Here is a 21,354-nt window from a genome sequence, read left to right as displayed (position 1 = left end):
CAGCAGGAAAGGTACAATCTTCAGTATATCATCTGCTTGCTTCCACTAGATCTGTCATTACTTTTTTTATTTGGATGGAGCATCAGCCACTTCACTTTCATCCGTGCATCACACAGTAGGGATGGTGATCATTTGAATTAGAAAGGATTCCATTAAGTGTGATCTATGTCTGGCTGACACCACAACCCACCTCAAAAGATGATACTGTTCCTGCCCTGAAGAGCAAACTGTCTGTCGAAAAAGGCACAAAAAAGAAAGGCTTTGAGGGGAAAAAAGGTTTTCTTTTCCCTCTGCAGAAACAAAAGTTCTCCTGGAGTTTTCTGAAGGAAATGAATATTAAAGCTGTTTGGGTAGTGTTGCAGTGATGTTTGGGAATGTTTTGATGAAATATTGAAACCAAAATTATCTGTGGGCTTGCATCAATTCAAAACTTTTGTGGGGGAAGCCCATGTTATAGACATAAGAGGAGAGAGAACAGCCAAATGACCACATCAAACGGGTTGAGATACTCACCCAGGGTGTGGGACATCAACATTAAAGCCTCTGGGCTGGGAGTTGCTTACACTCTGGGTGAGTGCCCTTACCAATCAGTTATTTGCTGTTTTCAAGTAGTTTGCTTTTTTATTTAGCTTTCCACAACGAAACATTTAAATACTTCGGATTTGTCCTGAGGTGGAATAGGATTTAAAAACATTTTTTTTTATTTCAGTTTTGTGGGACCATTCTTTCCCCTAAGTCTATGAAATATGTCTCTCAAGCTGTATAATCCTATGTGTAAATGAAATGACAGTTTTGTAATGTCATTGCAGCAGCAGTGTAAGCATCATTAAGTTGTTATGTTTTCTTCTTGTAAAGACAAACTACTCACAAGTGCCTAAAATCTAAATTGATGAGTCATATGGGTTTTTCCCTTTAAACTAATATATACTCACAGTTTATTTCAAGCCAAGTGGCATATGAATTATTGCTTTAATTTAAGTGTTAAGAATGATCCTGTTACATTTTAAAATGAGTTTTTAAATCATTTTAGGCCTGCTGATTTGAATAAATCATAAAGCAATTCACTGGCTTTGAATTATAGGTTTTACAATTCATAAACTTACAATTCATGTTGATCTTTAATGAATTAATGCTCTTCAAAAGAGAGGCATTGCAGTTAATCTACTAAAGCTGAGCCAAAATTTCTGCTTGGGTAATATGAAGCTAGTTCAGTAGATGATTCAGCATCTGTATCTTTATTAGAACTTTAAAGGTGTACTAAAATTTCCAAATAATGTTATTTTTTAATCAAGCCATATAGCTAAAGTTTAATTACTGAGGTGTAGCAGGAGTCTAGGAAAAGTATGTACGTGCTATAAGAAATCCCCAAAAGAAGCTTGTTTGCAGAACAGTCATCAATCTTGACAACATTAATTTTAGAAGTAATTTGTAATAAGTATTTGCAAAGCAAGATTGTATAAATTTAGTATATTAAAACAATTTCATCAGCAGCACCACCTAACAAAGGATTATATGGGCTTGTCTACAACACTGGTGTGCTCAGCCCAGCTAGGATATGCTGTTTCTGTGGTGTAGCTTTGTGGCTTTTTCATAAGCCTAATATGGACAAACATGCTGCCAAGGTCAGCCTGGGAAGCTGATTCTAATTCAGTCATAATGTTTTGAGAAACATACCTAATGACAGCTTTATATCTTGTGTTGGGTAGGCCATGATGGGGCCAACAATGCATATTACTAGATTGTAGGGGTGTGCAAAACAGGCCATATTCAATTCGGATTCAGCCCAAATCAGGGACAGCGATTCAATTTGTTGGTTCAGGTCACTGTCCCCGATTCAATTCAGCGGAATCCGAATCTGAAGATTTGATGCTGATTCAGAGAATCAGTGATTCAGCCACAGAAACAGCTTTAAATGTTTTTTCTACATACCTCGAGGTACCAGGCATGGCTCATGAATGCTGCAATGGTGGGGCGGATGGAGCATCCCATAGGAGTGTGGGGGGCCCCCCCTGCATGCTCGGCAGGGGGCCCTCCACTTCTGGTCCAATTCTGGGTCCACCGGGGAGCATTCCCTGTGCCCCCTAGCTTAGCAATTGGCTGCAGGGGGACCCCAGGTGCCCCTCCTAGACCCAGGAGGCACCAGTCACCGAGCCAGAAGGGTGTGGGGGGGCACCCCAGTGCGCTCCCCGGTGGACCTGGAAGTGGACTGGAAGTACTTCTGGTCCACTGCTGGGTCTGCTGCTGAGCGTGCCGGGGAGCTTCCCACGCTTCTGTGGGATGCTCCATCTGCCCCAGTATTGTAGCATTCACGAGCCGCCTGGTACCATGAGGTATGTAGAAAAAACAGTTAAAGCTGTGTCTATGTCCAAATCGCCAAATCTTTCCGAATCTCTCCAAACCAATGTTGAGGGTTCTGATTCGATTTGGAGAGATTAAAGGGTCTCTTGATTTGATTTAGATTCGGTCGCCGCATCGGGCCAAATCAAATCAGGGACTGAAGCTTCGCATAGCCCTAGTAGATTGGATTTAGTCTCAGTGTAAACCTTCAACTATTTTGCAAACTGAATATATTTGACATTTCTGAGGTGCAGCATCTCGAGCCAAAATTGTATGCAGCAATGTTTGCTCTTTTGAATTGCCTCTCCACTCCCACTGAGGCATCCAAAATGAGCAGTCACTTTTAAAATGTAAGCTGTGTAGAGTGATGGATTTTTGACCTTTTGTTTAGTGAATTTCATGTATAGTTGCTCTTTTAAAAATATAATGTAACTATAATTAAATATTTAGTGCACATGCAGATCTGTACAATCTTAATCTAGTGAGTAGTCTTAGTGACTTCCTTGAATTCTTTTGTGCGTGAACAGTTACAGGATGAAGAGCAGATAGACAAAGGACACCCTTATAGTTAAAATACAGGACTGCCAGGAGAGATGAATCAATCCCTGAGTTAACTTGGATAAACATTATGTCTAAGTTGCACCATCTATAACAGGGTGATAACATTTCCCTGCGCAACAGAGATAACTGTAGCCTGAATTAATTTTGGTGAGATGCAATGTGAGACTGCTTAAAGTAGCTAGGGAAATGGAAAGTATTGTTACTCTATTTGTTGTCATCCCAAAGGAAATTAAAGGATATGTAGGCAGTTATAAAAAATATAGTAGAGCTGATATACTATTAGTTAACTCATCTTTCTACATAGATGTATCAAAGTTTAAATATTCTTCAGATTAGTGAGGTGGTTTGCAATGACTATTTTTATAATAAAAACATCTTAATATTTTTTTTATGCCAGAGTAATAGCTTCTGTATGTGAATACTCCATTTTCATTTTCAGAAAGGTTCAGTAAAGCTCCCTGCAACCTATACCAAGATAGAGCACACATGCCTGACTCCTCACTGCTGACTGACATCACTACAAACTCAAAGAAACTCAAGCTAGTACTTTTATCTAGAGAGTGATGAATGCTGTTTCATGCTTCATGGCTCCTAAGCAATACTGAAAGTTTTGGCTGCATATACAAAATATATTATATACCTGCAAAGTGTGGTAAGTCAGATTTATAGGAATTGCTTACTATGATTTTTTCTCATTGCAGTTTGTTAGTAGAGCTGGGCTCTGAAATGTTCAGTATTTCTAGAATGAATGATGAATTTATTTACTTTATATAAATAAGTCGACAGATGCAGTAATGCATTTTGCTATGACTTCCTGTATTTTCTGTTCATCTTAAGATGAAGGTTTCTGGCCAGATTTTGAAAAATTTCCTCTCAGTAGTGAGTGGCTTCTCTCACTAATAATCCTATTAGAGTTAGCACAATAAAGGCCCTCAGAGCAATAATGCTAGACAGAATGATAACGAGAAGATTACCTGAACTTCACAGAAGCAAAACGTAAGAGCTTCCTAAGTGATTAATGATCTAAAAATAAGTGCCGGTGAAACAAACATTTGCATACAGGGACCCTCTAAATATTTAACTCCTCTGGATGTTTTTATTCCAGTTATCTAAATCTATGACCTCCCTAAGAAGTGACATCTTGGTTTGACAAAAGGAGGACAGAGTTATAAATCACTTTTAAATGTTTTATTCAGGAAAAATAAGAAGCAGTTTTAATAACAATGAAAAAATGTCCTCTGTGTATAAAGAAATTAAAGTAATTAAAAACAACATATTACTGTGAGACTGGAGGGGTCATGGGTTCCTCCTCCTTCCAGCTATGGTGAAAACAGCCATGTATGAAACATTACAAGGTCATTAAACTTGTCTTCCACATCCCGTGTCACTTGCGAGATAAGGTTGCATGCATCTCTCAAGCGTATCTAACAGCATAGTGTCTGATGTAGGGGAAGATTAATTCTTGGTACCCAAGGCATAGGTAGGAATTAGTAACATATTAACCTGGTCAGAAAAGAAAGGAAGAATTGTTACATCTACACCAGGGTGCTTAAAGTGGTGCTTATGTGAATATATAGCATGGATCAATGTATTATGAGTGAGTCACATCTCATACTTACTGATGCTCTTTTCCTATTCTCCAGAAACAGTTTCTTGTATTTTGGTATGAACCCCTAAGGAATCACTGGAACACAAGAGATAATTGGATCAGATGAGTTATTCCAACCTATTGCCCCTCTAGCCTGTGACCCATGTCTTCTTCCTGTTAAAAACTGAAAGGTAAAAATTACCTTAGTTCATTGGTATTTTCCATCCTGCAAGCTAAAGCAAGGCCATGCGTATAAGGACATTGATGGACTCCAGTGGGATGATGAAATGTATTAAGATGCAAAACTCTTAATCAGTTCAAACTCACGCACATCACAGGCATACTGGGCATGTCTACACATGCATTTACGTCACAATAAATTTACTGTGTGATAAGCGGAAATAGGCCGGCATCTACATATGCAGGCGCTAAAGTGCATTAATGCTGTGTGTGGTCTGACTTGGGACTAAAGTTAGGCCCAAGTCAGTCCACACACACAGTGTTAGTTCTCAGTAACGTGTCTACACATACATGACTGTGCAGTAACTAATCGAGTGTAAATTTGATATCTACATGGTGCCCAAGTTGGTGTAAGTTGCCATAGTTACTGCATAGTATGGGCATGCACATGTAGACATGCATCCATACTGCACAGTAATTTAGGTTACTGTACAGTAAATGTGTATGTGTAGATGTGTCCACTGTGTGTAGAAGGCAGTTGCTGGTACAGATATCCTTCATTTCTCTAAAGACTCTTCCAACTTATGATCTATATGAGAGTTTTACATCAGCTATTATGAACCTAATCAAGATATAACTACAATTTACAAATCTTTAGAAAACCATAACAACTTACCTCCATCCCAGGAAGCACCTGTATAAGTAGTCCATTCTGAATTCTTCACTCAGTGAACTGGAATCCACTGAGCCAATATGGATCTTGAAGCATCTCCCTGCTTTCATCATGGCTGCTTGCTGTCCATGTTCCATTCTACATTACAGTACCTTAGGAGTGTGAGCCTTTGGGCCTTTGAAGCTGGCCTCAGTATATTTGTGTGTTTGTGTGTCCCATCTCATCTGAAAATACAAAGTTTGTGGACTTTCCCTTGAGTCAACAATCTGTAAAGGCATAGGTTATCTTACCTTTGTGGGGGCAATATTTTGTGGAGCACCTGCAGGCAGTTAAGAGTCTGAACACATTTGCTTTTGTAGTGCAATAGAGCCATTTTTTGTTCTGAGCAGTAAGTGAATAATATATGTAAGTCTATTTTAACTTGCTCAGTGATGATTATGAGCATATTGGTACTGAGAACATGGTTGCCCACCTGATATTCTGTGGCTACTGGGACATGGATCTTCCAGTCAAGGGCCAAATTGGCATCTGTTTCTGAAGTGTGAATGTATATGTAATTACAGTATCTCTCTGATGGCTCATCTGATAAAAAATTGATATATCACTTTTTCAGTATTTTCATATCATCAGCAGAAATTAAGTCCAATTTAGTTTAAAAGAGATTTTTTTCCCCCCAAACTTTACTATATTTACTCAAATACAAGACAAGGATTCCCCTCCATTGGTATGCAGAATAAAAGCTCTTGTTCTTTACATGCAAGGAAATCTCACTAAATACAGTCATTTCATTAAACTGCTGCCAAAATCTGCACATGCTCAGCAATTGAAACCAACTATGAAGTTGATTAAATGAAGCTGATATTAAGCATATTGTAAAATACATGGCCCACACTGGGCAAACATGCTGATTGGAACATAGCACAAGAATAGATTAGTGTAAGAAGACAGGGGAAGGCTTCCAGGGGAAAAAGTTGTGGGGAAGCAGAGAGCAAAGGGGCTACCTGACCCCTCAGATTTATTTTTCCTGCTGTAGCAGTGGGAGAGGGACAAATTCAAGGAAAATTATAACATTTACAAATTTTCCATGTATGAAATCTAATTATTGGGGGTCATCTTATTATCAGGGTCATCTTGTGTTTGAGTAAATGTGGTACTTGCAAACATGACTACTGCTTTTTATATGCTAACCCAGGTCAGATCTCTTGAGCACTTGAAAGAAATTAGAAGGAAATCAGCATTCAGCAGAAAGTTATATTTCTGATTCAGTGATACACTTTCATGTGAGACAGTCTGGGCCCAATATTTCTAGCATAAATGTATATTTATCAACATTTTTTGACAAAACTGGAACAGGTTTGCAAATATTTGAAATTGTTCATTTTAAAATCTAAATTATTTTATTTTATTGTGAATTAAAAAATTTGTTGATAGTTGAAGAATTTCTAGGAAGCTTTCTAGAATTTCAAGCTGGATGGATTAGAGATTATTTCAGTTCTGTTTCTTTACTTGGCTATTACCTCATGTGACCAGGTGGGTTAACTGAAGCCAATTTGACTGTTTTCCAGAAGGAATAACTCTAATACCAAGGGAAGGCAAAGAAGAAGACAATGTCCAGCGGTGAAAACCATTACAGTGGAATGAGATCTCATAGTTAGAATTCAGTTGTGTTGGGCTTTTCTGAAATGGAGAGTCTTTCCATTGCTTTCCATGTTTTTATATGAGTTTTTTTTTAGTTTTTTCTGTCTTGAAAGCCTTTCATATATATAGAGTATATAAGATTTTATGCTGTTACTACCTTATATCCAATTCTGGATACTTTGTTGTCCTGATACAGTAGTCCTTTACTGTACAGACATTATCAACAGATACATAACATGGAAATATAAAAAATGTATCTATACTGCAAAAAACTCCATCCTGCCTGGGGGCAAGATGATAGCTTAAGTGACCTGCTGAGGTCCTTTATAGCATTATTGGTCTGATTTCCAGTCCTCAAACCTAACACTTGCTGACAGAATATACCTACTTTTTTCTGTTACCTACTATTTATGTTGCTATTTTGTGAATGCAGAATAGCCCCGGTAGGTTAAATATGAGATGAGACAAATCATACCTAAATGTAATGATATACTACAGTTTATGGAAACATTTTATTAATTCTTTGTCATACTTTTCTTACTACTTCCTCCCCCCGAGATTTCCAAGCTTGCTATAATGGAAATAGAAAGCATATGAAAAATCATCTTGAATCTGTTACCTGGACTTTTTTCATTTCCAGTTTGCCCTTCTCATTAGGAGTCTGGCCAGCTTTTTCAGCGGCCTTTTTTTGACGCTGGGGACCTTTTCCAAAGAATATGTAGTTCACAAAGGCGTATTCCAGCAAGGCCAGAAACACAAACACAAAGCATCCCATTAGGTAAATATCTATTGCCTTTACATATGGAATCTTTGGCAGCGTCTCCCTGAGATGGGTACTGATTGTGGTCATTGTCAGCACTGTTGTGATTCCTGTGAACAACAAAAAGATAAGCTGACAAAGACAACTGATTAAAACCATTCTTCACTTTTGAAAGGCAGCAGATTGGTGCTGCAACTCAAACATATCTCACTTATGACGCTGGGTGGCTTATTTAATTGATTAGAAGAGTGTAACAAAATAATATTACTGCTGATCAAGGCCATTTGTTCTCTGAACATGTTAATTTACGTGCTTAAACTGCAGGTGAGAGAAGTCTTTTCTTCAAATGATATTGCATAGCTCATGTGCCTCCCTTCTCCCTGGCCTTTTCCATGGGTGGAGGGTTAATTGATTACCTCTATTTATCTCTGGTTTGCTCTTCTCACTAGTAGCCTCCTCTGACATTTATGATACAGCAGACCTTTTCCAAAGTGATAATAAAGTGTTTTCCGGTGTTGGCTGACACAGCCAGGGGGAACAGGTGTGTTATAGAGGGAGCACACTTGGTTTTTTTAGATAAGGGGATGTTGCCCAGTTTATTTCTTGCTGTAGTCACCTGGCCAGATTCACCTACAGTGGAGTAAAATTGACTGGCATCCTGGACACACAGTAAATATTATCCAGAGGAAAGATATCATTAGTGAAATTTCTGACTAGAGAAAGAGTAGCTCCAGAATGTCATGGTGGACAGTGGCATAGGGCACTCTGGGTATCAGGGAGCAGCATGGATAAGGAAAAGAAAAGTCTTACTCTGGTGGAGGTGGTGGCTGCTGCTCAGTGTCAGCTTTCCCAAGGCTGGGCTTCCTCCAGATCTCAGTGTCCCATTCTCATTGCCTCCTCATGTCCCCCATATACACATATTGGGAGCAGGGCTGTGTGCGCTCTGGCAAAGGCTCCTGACAGGCTACCATTATGCTTATCCTACTTGTCCCCTTGCCGCACAGACATCCTGTCTGATGTGGTGCTACCCTGTCTGACTGCTGTGGCTGAGCAGTGGCAGTGCAGGACTTCCCCTGCCACTGAAAGGTCCCTGGAGAGAGGCAGCAGAGGGAGGGGAGCACCATCCTACTTGCTCTACTCCTCTTACTCCCCAGATGGACTGATTGACTTGCTCCTATGGTTGGGCAGGGGCAGTGTGCAGCTTCCCCTGCAGTGTCAGAGAGGCCCAGCAAGGGAATCCTGGTGCATGCCCCGTTCTAGCTGTGCTTTGTGCTACTGCTGGTGGACAGGGAAGTAAGGGAAGTGGTGTGCCCAACATAAGGTAGACCTCTTTACTAACTTCTAAAGGGATCACCTTGTTGTATGAAATGCAGATTTTCAGGTTGGGAGTTTTCTAATCAACCAACCATTAATTTTTATTTTGTTCTACAAGAATGGAACTTTTTTCTATTCTGTTCTGAGCACAGATCATTAATGTACCTTATGAATAGCTCTAGACTCATTCAGGCATCATAAACTCCATTTAAAGAAGGCAATTAGAATTTAAAAGTATAGACTTAAACATAGATGTCTGTATAAACTCTACTCGCAGATTATGAACAGGGTAAAGACCTCATTCCAGTTTCCTCAGCTGCTAACATGGTGTCACAGTCTGGGCAAGCAAATGGGTGAAATATAAAGCAGGGTTTGCATTTGGTATAAATTGGTAACCAGCCCCACTCGAACTGATGGAGCAATGCTGATTCTTATTGATTTGAGCCATTGTATCAGTTGCACGTTCTAAGATGGAAATGCCTGATATCAACTTTTGTGCTTCAGTACAAAGGATCAAATGCTAGGGGCCTGATCCAAGTCTGTTATGTTATTTGAAAGTTGTTCAGGTCCAAATTGCAGAGCAAAAGTTTCACCACAGGCATGCCATGGCATAAATATCTATTTTTGAGGACTATACTCTTTGCCTCTTCCGAGATAATGAACCAGACTGGATAGATCCGTAGTTGGATCCAGTATGGCAATTCCTTTGTTCCTGGAGCGCTGAGAAAGAAGGTGTTAAACACTGTGACATGAACTTCTGCAATAAAGGAACAAGCAGCTGCAAGACAAGTGCTATAATTACATTCTGTTGTACACAGCAATTCGTATGGGTTAGCGAATCTCAGGTATAACACAATGTATTTGAAGTATGCAGTACAGATTTAATCCCTATAGATTTTAAAGGATCTATATCTTTATGTACTGTACTACACATGCTACTGGAAAGATCATACTAAATTAGCATTTCCTAAATTAGCCTTATGTAATTTCTGTAACAAACAACTTGTTTAAATGCTAGCAGTACTCTCTCTCTTTTTGATAGACCTGAAAGTTAGTTACCTAGGGCAACTCTGGCTGCAGATGCATCATAGTTGATCCAAAAAGATACCCATGAGAGAATTGTGATCAACGTGGAAGGCATATATGTTTGCAAAACGAAGTAACCTATGTTTCGTTTAAGCCGAAAACTGAGCGATAGTCGGGGATATGCTCCTGTAAAAAGGAATAAAGTGGCATTAATAATTCAGCCATTGACTCCTCTGTCTTGGAACCACTTTTCTGAGAGGTACGGTGCATACCCGTTGTAAATTCCACTCTTTTTGTTACCATCTTGTAATCAACAATTGAGAACTGTGGGAGCTCAATGTTGTTAACTCCTGTTACTGCAGATTCTCCTCCATTCCAGTAAAACTCGATATCATCGGTTGTGTATCCATCTATAAGCAAAGAAACACAATTTGAAAATAGATATTTGTCAATGTTATACACCACTGTTGTTAAAGGAAGAAGCGATTGTCATTGGGGATTTGTTTTTGAAAACCTTTTCACATAACGGCAAATGGAATTCACAGTTACATTTAGATGTCACATGTCATTTAGTTCTCCTTTCAAGAAGAGGCAATATCTCAGAGACTGGATATTTGGAAGAGCAGAGAAAGCAAAATGCAAGATAAGATTAATTCTAGGCAGTGTTGGTAGTACACAACTTCCCATTAGACCTTGCTTTCAGGATGTACAACTTTGTAGAATATTAGCTATCCAGATTAAAATTTTCTATGCTGGGTTCAGGCCACACTGGGGTCCCTGTGCTTAGGCCTCAGGCTGGACCTTTTTTGGCAAGTTTCAGGAAAAAAACAATTCAGCCACATTGAGGGATAAGGTTAGGGAAAAATCCATTGCTGTGCCCAGGTTAACACAGATTTAAATCAGTTTGTTTAAAAACGTTTAGTTGAAGCTCCAGCAGCCTATGCTCAGGAGCAAGGGCTTGAAATTTGTCAGGGAGGAATCTTGTACTTGGGAGGGGTTGGGGATGTACCTTTTGTTGTTTCTGTGAAAACCAGTAACTTCAACTGAGTTACCTGCCTTTTAAAAGACAACTAATTTCCATTGTTTAGGATGCACTAGACATGTTCTGGCTAAAATGACCAAGTAGGACTTGTTCTGGAAAAGCTGTTCTTGGCTATTGGAGGCTGCTGTGATGCTAAACATAACTGGTATCAGGGAGCCTCTTTCCTACATTCTCAATGCCATCCCTGCTGGCTTCAATGCACAGTGGCAGGATAAACTATCCAATTTGAATTTTGACAGCTGGATTCAGGTGAGACAGAGGTTAGAAGACTGGGGCATACATGTTAAGGCTGACTTTGCAGCCTTAACATTCTTTACTAGTGATTTTGGATATAATTGTATCACTGGTAGGAGTCTTTCAATTAAGGCACTGGATTGGGATTGGGGCTGAGGAAAGCCAGATTAAGTATTTTACCAAACAATGCACAGAACATTTGTGATAAAAACTGGGAAATTAATCTCCTACAGAAAATGGCAGGTGTAATTCAAAAGGAAGATACTACACAGTAATAGTAAGGATAACAGCATGTAGCCTCCAGACATTTGTGGGTTACATTAATTTTTAATTAGTCCACACCTATTTTAATCTGTTCTTGTAGCAGAATTATATTCCATCTCATCCAAATCCTGCATGTATCCTCTTTAATTTGATGCTAACATAGATTAGTTTATCTATTAGGGTAGATCAATGTGTACCAGTGTAGTCTCCGATGTCGTTCACCCATGCATCGTGTCCATAGGGCTTTTTCTGGTTTCACCTTTGCTTAAGGGAGAGACAGGTCTGTTACTGGGTTAGAGCTTGGAAGGTTACCCAGAGGGTCTCAACTGCCACATCTTGCTGGAATAAATTATTCCAGCAAGATTAAATATTTTAATTGGGAGGAAGATGGTTTGTCCCACCCTTCCTGGTACTTTCCTTCAATCTTCCTGACTGTTTTTTCTACTTGTGGCTCTGCCTCCCCTACACCCCACCTAATGCAAACCAAAGATGTTGTTTCTGGATTGCTAGAGTGGGTTTGTATAAACTCTGGTGTTCCGGTCCTCTGAATTTATGATGGTCGGATTAGGATGTTACCTCATCCAAGTTTTTCCCGACTGTATTTGGTCCCGCCTAAGCGTCTTCCCAACCCCGGGTTACCTTGCTCCCTGGTGCCTCTCTCTCTCTCTCAGCTCTATACTTGCCACGGCTCAGACATCTGTCTCTTCTTCTCCCTTTAGATCCTGTCTGGATCCAATCTGGGCTGGAGGTGTCCAACGTCCACGGTGCTTCTTTAGGCGAGTCACTGAGCCTTGTCTGGCTCTGTTCATCTTGGAAAGCCCCTTCCTGGGGCAGCCACCGCGTCACTTCAGTGGGGCTCCATTCTGTTCCAAGCCGCTCCGGGCCTGTCACGGAACTCACTTCTGGTTCCCCGAGTTGCTCTTCCGCCAAGCCTTTTATGCCAGTCTCAGGTGGCCAGCCCGCAAATTGGCCCCAGCACGTGGCCATAAAGTGTGCCCACGCCAACTTGGGAGCCGACCCCGACTCCTCCTGGCTCATCTGTTCTTTTTCCTTTTTTCTTTTAATGCGGCATCTTCTCTCGCTGCGGTTTCACTTTCGCCGGGTTTTTTTTCTGTCTCGGTGTCCTGCCAGCTCCGCTCCTTGCCCATTTGGGGTAAGTCTTTCCTACCACAACCAGCCATTTTATACCATTTACAATATTAGCATTAATACTGTTGTTATTAGCATTACAAAATAAAATGTGGTTAAACACTTTAAGATGATTAAAATTGTAGAAAACTGACATTACGATGGTAACCATTGTAACCAACAGTAAAAATTATGGCTTGGATATGCCATAATTGACAGGGCTGCAAAATGTATGTAAATGGAACCAGACGAAGAAACAGCAAATCTCTGCTATTTTTAGACAGATTTTTTTTTTCTTGACGAGGTAAAGATTTGGGCAGGCTTAATTTACATAGCACAGATTAAATGGAAACATATGTTTGAATTCACAGCTTTAGAGCACAGTTAACTGCAGCTTTGCCATGGCAAATATACTTTATCATCAAACACATTATCTACAGATTTAAAAACCTGTCTTGTGCGCCAGCAATATATTTGCTTTGTAGAGAAATTACATTTGTGACGTCTATTGCTATTCCAGTGCCTTATGATCGCTTAGTCTCTGAAAGGCTGAATAGATGCCTGGCAAGGATCTAGTTTCCCTGGCAACAATAATCACACAAGAGCACTCAGAACTTGTGCTCTGACTCATGGGACTGCTTAGCAATTCTGAACTTACAGAATAAATATCTTTTGATGCAAATGTACTGTGATGCATTGAACAAGGACAAATGCTTGGCTATTTGTGTATTGCCCAATGCTACTATTTGCTAACCACCTGAATCACTTTGAGATACTTTAGAACAGTTTTAGTCCAGATCATTGCTGTTAGGAAAACTGGCAGTCTCTCAAAGCTGTCACTCTTGCTCTTTTGTTCACCCTTTTTGTGACCCTGTTGCTAGCAGGGATGTACCAGGTGCGAATCTCTTTCAGTTTCTACTCATTTCAAGTGGGAGTTAAGGGTAATTTGCTTTGCAGGATCAGATTGGTTAAAATTAAAGAGGAAAAGAATTTTGCTAAAGGCTAGGCATTCCATGACATTTTTGGGCCTGTTACCAGAAAATAATATAAATATGAATGTAAATTTAGAGAAAATGACTTTTAGCCTGGCTTTAGACAAGTTCTAATCATTCCCGCCATAATAGCAAGCTCTTTACTGCAAACTCACTAATGGGTAATGAAAATTCCCTAACTAAAAATTGGGAATCTCTTACAGATCAAGAGTGTACATTATTTTTCAGATAAAATCTTAGCATAAGGACTATTTTATTTCATCTTCTGACTATATTTGTAGATAATAAGGACATTAAATGGAAAAAAACCCCAGCTGTTCAGTTTGGTTTTTTTTAATGGAAAGTGTGGGCAGAAGCAAGACAACATTAAAAACTAAACCAAAAAACTCCCCAAACAGGAGTGGATTAAGAATTTGGGCTGATAGGGAATTTGGAACTGTTGTACATTCTACGTGCTTTCATACATATTTAGAAGTAGGTTGGTATTAAGCATCATGATGAGTGGGTTTTGACTGACTCAGAAGGGGTAACAAAAGGTCAGTAGAAGAATATTTGGAAGTGGTCACAAGCGATACATTTGGCAGCTTAAAAATATTGTCCAAAAATAAACCACTCCTAACCCACTCATTTCTGCAGAACTGCTAAAAACATTTGCATGTTATGGATGAGAATTTTCATTCTCCATCTGAACATAGGGACATAAAATACCTCCTTCAGCCCTTTGCATGGGTTTCCCACTCATGGTAGGATGAGACACGGAGAGCAGCCTCTGTAGGGCCACTACTCTCCTTCCTATAGTTGTGGTTTAGAGACCCCACCCCTTAAATATGTTAGCTAGCGCAGCTGAAGTGGTACAGCAGGGGTAAGTAGTGTGCTGCTGTGATAGATCACTACCAGACTACTAGAGGGAACCAATGAACACATCATGCTCAACAAATAGTCCTAGATGGCTCAGTATCTAGTGCGAAGGAGGTATCAAGTGCAGTTCCCCAGGGGTCTGTCCTGCACCCAGTATTGTTTAACATCTTCATTAATGATTTGGGCAGTGGGATTGAATGCATGCTCAGAAAATTTGTGGATGACACCAAATAGGGTGTATTTATAGACACCCTGGAGGGTAGGGCTAGGGTTCAGAATGACCTGGATAGATTGGAGAAATGGTCCATGATCAGTCAAATGAAATTCAATAAGAAAAAGTGCAAAGCCCTGCACTTGGGACAGAATAATTACTTGTGCAAATACAGCAATGGCTGGCTAGGTTGCAGTGCGGTAGAACCATATGTGGAAGTTGCAGTGGACCATAAAATGATAATGTGCTCTTGTTGCAAAAAAGGCTAACACAATCCTGGCTTGTATTAACACAGTGATTTCCAAAGGGTGTGCCATAAGAGCAACAGAAGTATGCCATGAGATCCTACTGTATGAGGAGGTAAATGTTCTCCTCCCCTGTCCAGCACTCTGTACCTGCCTCAGCTACTCCGCTAGCACTTGTGGCTGCTTCTCTGGGCAATGCTGCCACTTTCCCTTGCCCTTTCTTGCCCCAGGCAGCCTCTTTGCTGCAAGCAGGTGGGTGGGGAGATGCACAGAGCTGTGCTTTCTAGCCTTTCATTCCCTTCACTCCTCCCATGCTCTCAGGGGCTGTGGGAGGGGGCTGCAGGGATAGTTGCTAGGGATGTGAGACCCTGGAAGAGTAGCCTCAGCAGTGGGGACTGCCTTTACCCTCTGAGGTACAGATGAGGGGTTAGGAGGCAATAGGAACTAGAAAAAGTAGGACGCACCAAGGTGATATCCTGCCTTTGCCATCTCTCATCAGAGAGATGATGATTCTCAGTTTTTTGGCCTCAAGGCCCCCTTCCATATCTTTTCTGAATTTAGATCTATCTTGGTGATTTTTTCAGCTGGGATTCTGTGAAATTCAGTAAAGTTATGAAGTTGCGTTGTTAACAGTACATCTTAGCACTGGTATGATTACATCTGGAAGGGGACTGAAATATGACTTGTTTTGGGGGAATAACCCTTTTGGGTGTAAGTGAAGTGTGCCACCAATTTTAATCCAGAAAAAAGTGTCCTAGGCATCGACAGTTTGGGAAACACTGTATTAACAGATGTATCACTTGCAAATGAAAGGAAGTAATTCTTTTGCTCTATTCAGCACTGGTGAGGCTTCACTTGGCCTACTAGGTCCAGTTTTGGGCCCCACACTCCAAGAAAGATGTGGATGGATTGGAAAGAGTCCATCAGAGAGCAACAACAACAAAGCGATTAGAGGCCTGGGAAACATAATTTATGAGGAAAGACTGAAACAACTAGGACTGTTCAGTTTGGAGAAGAGAAGATTTTTTTTGGGGGGGGAAGGGAACAGGGAGGCAGGGGTGCATCTTTTAACAGTCTTCAAATACCTGAAGGGTGATTATTAAGAGAAAAGAGAGAGACTATTCTCTATAGCTGTGGGGACAGGACTAGGAAAAATGACCAAACTGCAGCAAAAGAAATTTATGTTGGAGATTAGAAGCAACTAAGAGGGCAGTCAAGCATTAGAATAGGCTACCTAGAGAAATTGTGGAATCTCTATCCCTGGAAATTTTCAAGAGCAGGTTGGGCAGCCACTTGGCTGGGATAACTTAGCCTTGAGCAGGGTGTTGGACTTTATGACTTTGGGAGGTCCCTTCTAGCCTTACTGTCCTATGAACATATTGTGACTGTCACAGTGTGGTCCCTGGTCCATTGCTGAGTATTAGTTTGATTAGGCCTTTTGGTTACAAATGACAGTTGCAAAAATTTTAGACAAAAAGAGCTTCTCTCTTAAAGCCTAAATGTAAAACCAAAATCAGACCTCCCTTTTGCCTTTCCAGAATGCAGGTTGTGTGTGTGTAGATGGCATAAATCGTGAATTCAGAATTCAGCTGAAAATAGATCTAATTACATTCTCCGGATCTAATCCCATCCTTTAAAGCACAAATGAGTACACACAGGAAAAAAAAACAATCAACCAAACAAACAAACAAAAAAAACCACACAGCCCTTACTTGAGTATGCAGTAGGGCTGTGAGAAATTTCGCCACCAGTTTTGTTTTGATGCTGTTTTCACTCATTTCGAGGTTGAAACAGCAAAATCGAAATGGAACAGATATGGTCAAAACAGCCTCAAAACAAAATGAGGCAAGTCGAAACGTTTTGCTGTTTCACCACTGTTTCAACGTTTTGCCTATAGGCTATAATGGGGAAGGACGAAACAGCCTATAACTTTGTCATTTCTGTCCAGATTTGGATGAAACTTATAGAAATGGTAGCCCCTTCTGAGGGCATGAAGCCTGCCACATTTTCAAGGAGATAGGTGCAGGGGGCTTGGAGAAACTGCACCCCAAAAATCTTGAAAATAAAACTTCTGTCATGTGTAAGTGTTAAGCCACAGCGGGATCAAAACTGCAGGCATGCTAGCCCCTGCTAAGGCCACAAAGCCTGCCAAGTTTCAAGGAGATAGGTGCAGGGGTTTTGGGGAAACTGCACCTCAAGCTGCAGACAAGCAAAACTCATGACGTGGGTGACACTGCGTGTTAAGGCACAGCGGGGTGAAAGCTGCAGGCCTGCTAGCTCCTGCTGAGGTCACGAAGCCTGCTAGCTCTCAAGTTGGCTGACCTAGTTATAGCATTGCACTGCCGGCTCATGTTCATACTGTGGTCAATTATTACCCCCGGTCTGTGATGGCAAGTGATGGGGGATCTTCAGTCCTGCTGCCTGATGCACCCATGTCAAGAGTTTTGCCTGTCAGCAGCTAGGGGTGCAGGGCCCCAGAACCCCTCTGCACCTATCTCCTTAACAGCTGGCAGGCGTCGCGGCCGCAGCAGGGCCTAGCAGCCAGGCTTGCAGTAGTTCCACCCCACCGTGCCCAAAGACAGACGCAGTTGTACAAGCACGCATGACATGAGTTTTGTTTGTCAGCAGCTAGGGGTGCAGGGCCCCAGAACCCTTGCATCTATTGCCTTGAGAGCTGGCAGGCTTTGTGGCCTCAGCAGGAGCTAGCAGGCCTGCAGCTTTCACCCTGCTGCGCCTTAACACACACACTGTCACCCATGTCACGAGTTTTGCTTGTCTGCAGCTTGAGGAGCAATTTCCCTGAACCCCCTGCACCTATCCCCTTGAAACTTGGCAGGCTTTGATTTCAGCAGGGGCTAGCATGCCTGTGGTTTTGACCTTGCTGTGGCTTAACACATACACGTGACACAAGTTTTGCTTTTAAGATTTTGGGGTGCAGTTTCTCCAAACCCCCTGCACCTATCTCCTTGACACTTGGCAGGCCTCATGCCTTTATACGGGGCTACAATTTCCTCAAGTTTCATCCAAATCAGGCCAGAAATGACAAAGATATAGGCTGTTTTGTCCTTCCCCATTATATCCAAGGGCGAAATGTCAAAACATTTTAGCCGTTTCGACGGAACGGAACAGCTGTTTCGAACTGAAACAAAATTCAAAATGAAACGCTGTTCCGTAGAAATGTCGAAACACTGGTCGAAACAGAACGCTGCCATTTTGCACACCCCTAGTATGCAGGTGAGTGAGACAGCTGTAAGGTCCCATTTAATCTTCTGTCCAGGAAATATAGGGAAATTACTGGCCAGGTGCCTGGTACTCTAGGATGCAAGCAAAGCATAGATAACCAGGGAATTCAAGAAGCCCTAACTCTACCCACAGCTTGTTGGCCAAACAGACAGGAAGAGCAATTTGCTCCCTGGAAAGGGGCGAGGAAGCTAACAAAACAGCAAAAAAAATAATTCAGAGTCTGAGTTCAACATGACCAGCCTAAGGGCATGGCAAGTGTCACACAACCAATAATACTTTTCCCACTATGATTTTAATTAATGATCTTCTCTCTCTGTCTCCGTCTCTCCCTCATGTAAAAAGAACTTGCATATGATTCTGAAATATTTCATAACGTGATTATATTTTAATGCATTTTGTGAATACCTTCCTAGTTTTTAAACTCAGTGCTTAGAGCTGGGCAGTGAGGGGCAAGGAAGGGTGTTAATGCCAAATGCAGGCTCCACCCCAGCTGCTGCCACTTCTGAATTGGTGTTCAGGGCTGATGCCCTTTTCCCCCCAACCTAGTTATGCTGCCGATTTCACAGGTAATGGCTGCCAGCAAAGGAGTGATGAGACTTGGGAGGCTTGGGCATCATTCCAGGTTTTGAGAGAAGTGTGCTCTAGCAGGAATAGGCTTTTTTGTTCATTGCTCAAATTTGACCTTTTCTGCTACTTCCCTTTCAACCTGCCCTTGTCTCTATCATATCTCTTCTCTTCACTCCCTACCACTTGGCTCAGTTACAGTCATACTCTTGACTACCTCATCCTAGTCTATCTTGCTGAGGCTTCTTATTCTGGTCCCAGGACATCCTAGTCTTATTCCTCTGGATTTATTCTTCCACATTCACTGCCAGTCACTGTGCAATGTTCCTGTGTGGGCCAGGAGTGGTCTGAGGCCCTCGGGGGCGTGCGGCGGGCTGTGGCCAGCAGCCCTGGCACGTGGGTTGGGGAATGCAGGCCAGCGGACTAGAATTAGGCACGGACACGTAGCGGTTGATTAAAGATTATTTTACTTACACCATAGATGGTCGCGGTGCAGGCAGGAAAACTTGCTTGAGTTGCAGTTACAGACAGAAAAAGAAGAGAGGCGGACAAGAGTTCCTTCCACGCGAACCTCTAGCCCAATCCGGTTGAAGGCTCTGAACACATGAGCCCGTCGTGTCAACTGAAGAAAACAACTTGGAGAAGAGCTCTGAATACACTCACACGAAGTTTGCTAGTCTCCGTGGAACTTGTGCGCAGGGAAGGGGTTTGTCGAGGGATCGTTTGGCGACGGGGAAAGGCCAGAGGTTGATCAGACCCCTATAGCCTTCTCAAGGTACACGCTGGGTCTGATAGGCTCCACAGCGCTTAGAGATCTCCACAAGATGTGAAGTCCTCCTCCTCCAGATGGTTGTGGAGTCCTCCAACTTGGGCGGAAACCGCTCAAGCCTCTTATACGGCTAGCAAACCAATCGCTAAATGCACCCTGCAAAGAAAGCTCCGAGTGGCGGGAAATAATTTAGCAGTGCCGAAGCGCGCGCACACAAAATCACACCCTTGGGTTGTGACAGTTCCTAAGCAAAAACAATCGGGGCAACAAATCGCAGTCCCTCTCCCCACCTTCTCATTTAGCATGCATCCTCCCTGTTCTGATAGGTTCCTAGCTGTAGCTACCCTTCTGACTCTACCCCAGAATTTTGTTAAACTACCCCAGTTCTCTATTCCCCGTTCCCCAGCTCTTCATCAAGCTTCTCTCACCACTCTTCACCCCTGCTTACTAGAGGTGCACCAATACATCGATCTGATATTGGATTGGCACCAATATAAAGAAAATTGACTGTATCAGAAATTGGCCTGATGTGGTCGATTAATTTGGCCAGTAAATGGCCCATGCATGTGCGCAGCTGTAGTGCAGCACATAGGCGGCAAGAAGCACAGCACCTTGGAGAACTGTGTCTAGCTGGTAAGTTTGGTGTGGTGGAAGGGGAGGGGAAAGGGATAGATCAGGCCCCCCAAGGTGAGAGTGGGAGTGGGGCTGATGCTGGGGCAGGTGCTGCCCAGCTGGGGTGGAATGGGAGAGAGGACTGGGGGGTGCTATGGCAAATTTTGGGGTGGCTGCAGCCCCGCCCCCTCCCCTCGTAGCCGTCCTTCCAGTGCAGCCACTGCCCACCCTGAGCACAGCCCGGGCCAGCCCACACTGGGAAGAGCCTGGTGCAGCCCTGGCCCCAGCTCCAGCCTTCTCTGCCCCATGCAGATCTGGGGGACACATGCCCCCCATGTCTTCCCGGGTGCATGCAGTAGTGGGAGCTGCCCCATTCCTCCCCAGAGCCTCAGAATGAGCCAGTGCAGCTCTGTCCCATGCCTCACCCTGCCGTGGCTGGAAAGTGCCTTCCCTAGTCCCACTCCCTCCCTCACCATAGGGCCCTTGATCTGCTCCCCCATGCCCCTTCCCTCCCCCTTTCCTTTCCACCACAGCAGACTTACCAGCTGGATGCAGCTCTCCAAGCTGCTGGGCCAGTATTGGAAATCAGACTGGTATTGGCTGATATACTTTCTTAAAAATTGCTATTGGTATCGACCCCTAAATGTCTATTGGTGCATCCCTACTACTCACCATCCCCTTGTTCTTGGTCCCAGGTTGCATGTTCAGCTAGGTAGTCCCCATTCATCTCCCACCCATGCTTGTTTTGCCCTCTTTTGTGCACTTAGTTCTGGTGTTGTCTTCCTGTAAATGGCCAGAGCAGGGTGCTTGCTAGGAACACAACACAATTCCTGATTTCAGTTGAGGTGCCTGTTTCAAGTCTGTGGCTCTGGATGCAAACAACCCATAGCTGCGATTACAGGCAAAGTTACAGTTACTATAGATAGCATCTTTGGGGAGTTTAGATACAAAAATTGAAGTAGTATGTATTAAGCATGTTGAATAATATTTCAAAGGTTTATAATTTGACCACATTTGGGTAGACTTCTGCAAGGACAGCCAAACCATGTCCCCAATGCAAAGGCTTTGGCTTTACCATATTTCAAACTACTGTTACAGTCTTGGGGATACAGAGT

At 42.3% G+C, this 21,354-nt stretch overlaps 1 protein-coding gene across 2 annotated transcripts in view; it reads right to left on the bottom strand.

Annotated features, from left to right (window-relative positions):
* Nucleotides 1-21,354, bottom strand: part of GABRB1 (gamma-aminobutyric acid type A receptor beta1 subunit) — a 297,024-nt gene that overhangs the window by 2,200 nt on the left and 273,470 nt on the right. The window contains exons 6-8 of one of the 2 annotated variants that reach the window (XM_006021740.1): nt 10,350-10,487; nt 10,111-10,263; nt 7,597-7,847 (exon numbers count right to left, since the gene is read on the bottom strand). In XM_006021740.1, coding sequence (XP_006021802.1) covers nt 7,597-7,847; nt 10,111-10,263; nt 10,350-10,487 — 542 coding nt within the window. The remainder of the gene's footprint in view (nt 1-7,596; nt 7,848-10,110; nt 10,264-10,349; nt 10,488-21,354) is intronic. The other variant, XM_006021741.1, reaches the window with a different exon arrangement.

The sequence above is a fragment of the Alligator sinensis genome, unplaced genomic scaffold (assembly GCF_000455745.1).
Source record: "Alligator sinensis unplaced genomic scaffold, ASM45574v1 scaffold247_1, whole genome shotgun sequence".
In the NCBI taxonomy this organism is placed as follows: Eukaryota; Metazoa; Chordata; order Crocodylia; family Alligatoridae; genus Alligator; species Alligator sinensis.
Note: the sequence above shows the minus strand (reverse complement) of the source record. Positions and strands in the feature narration are given on the sequence as shown.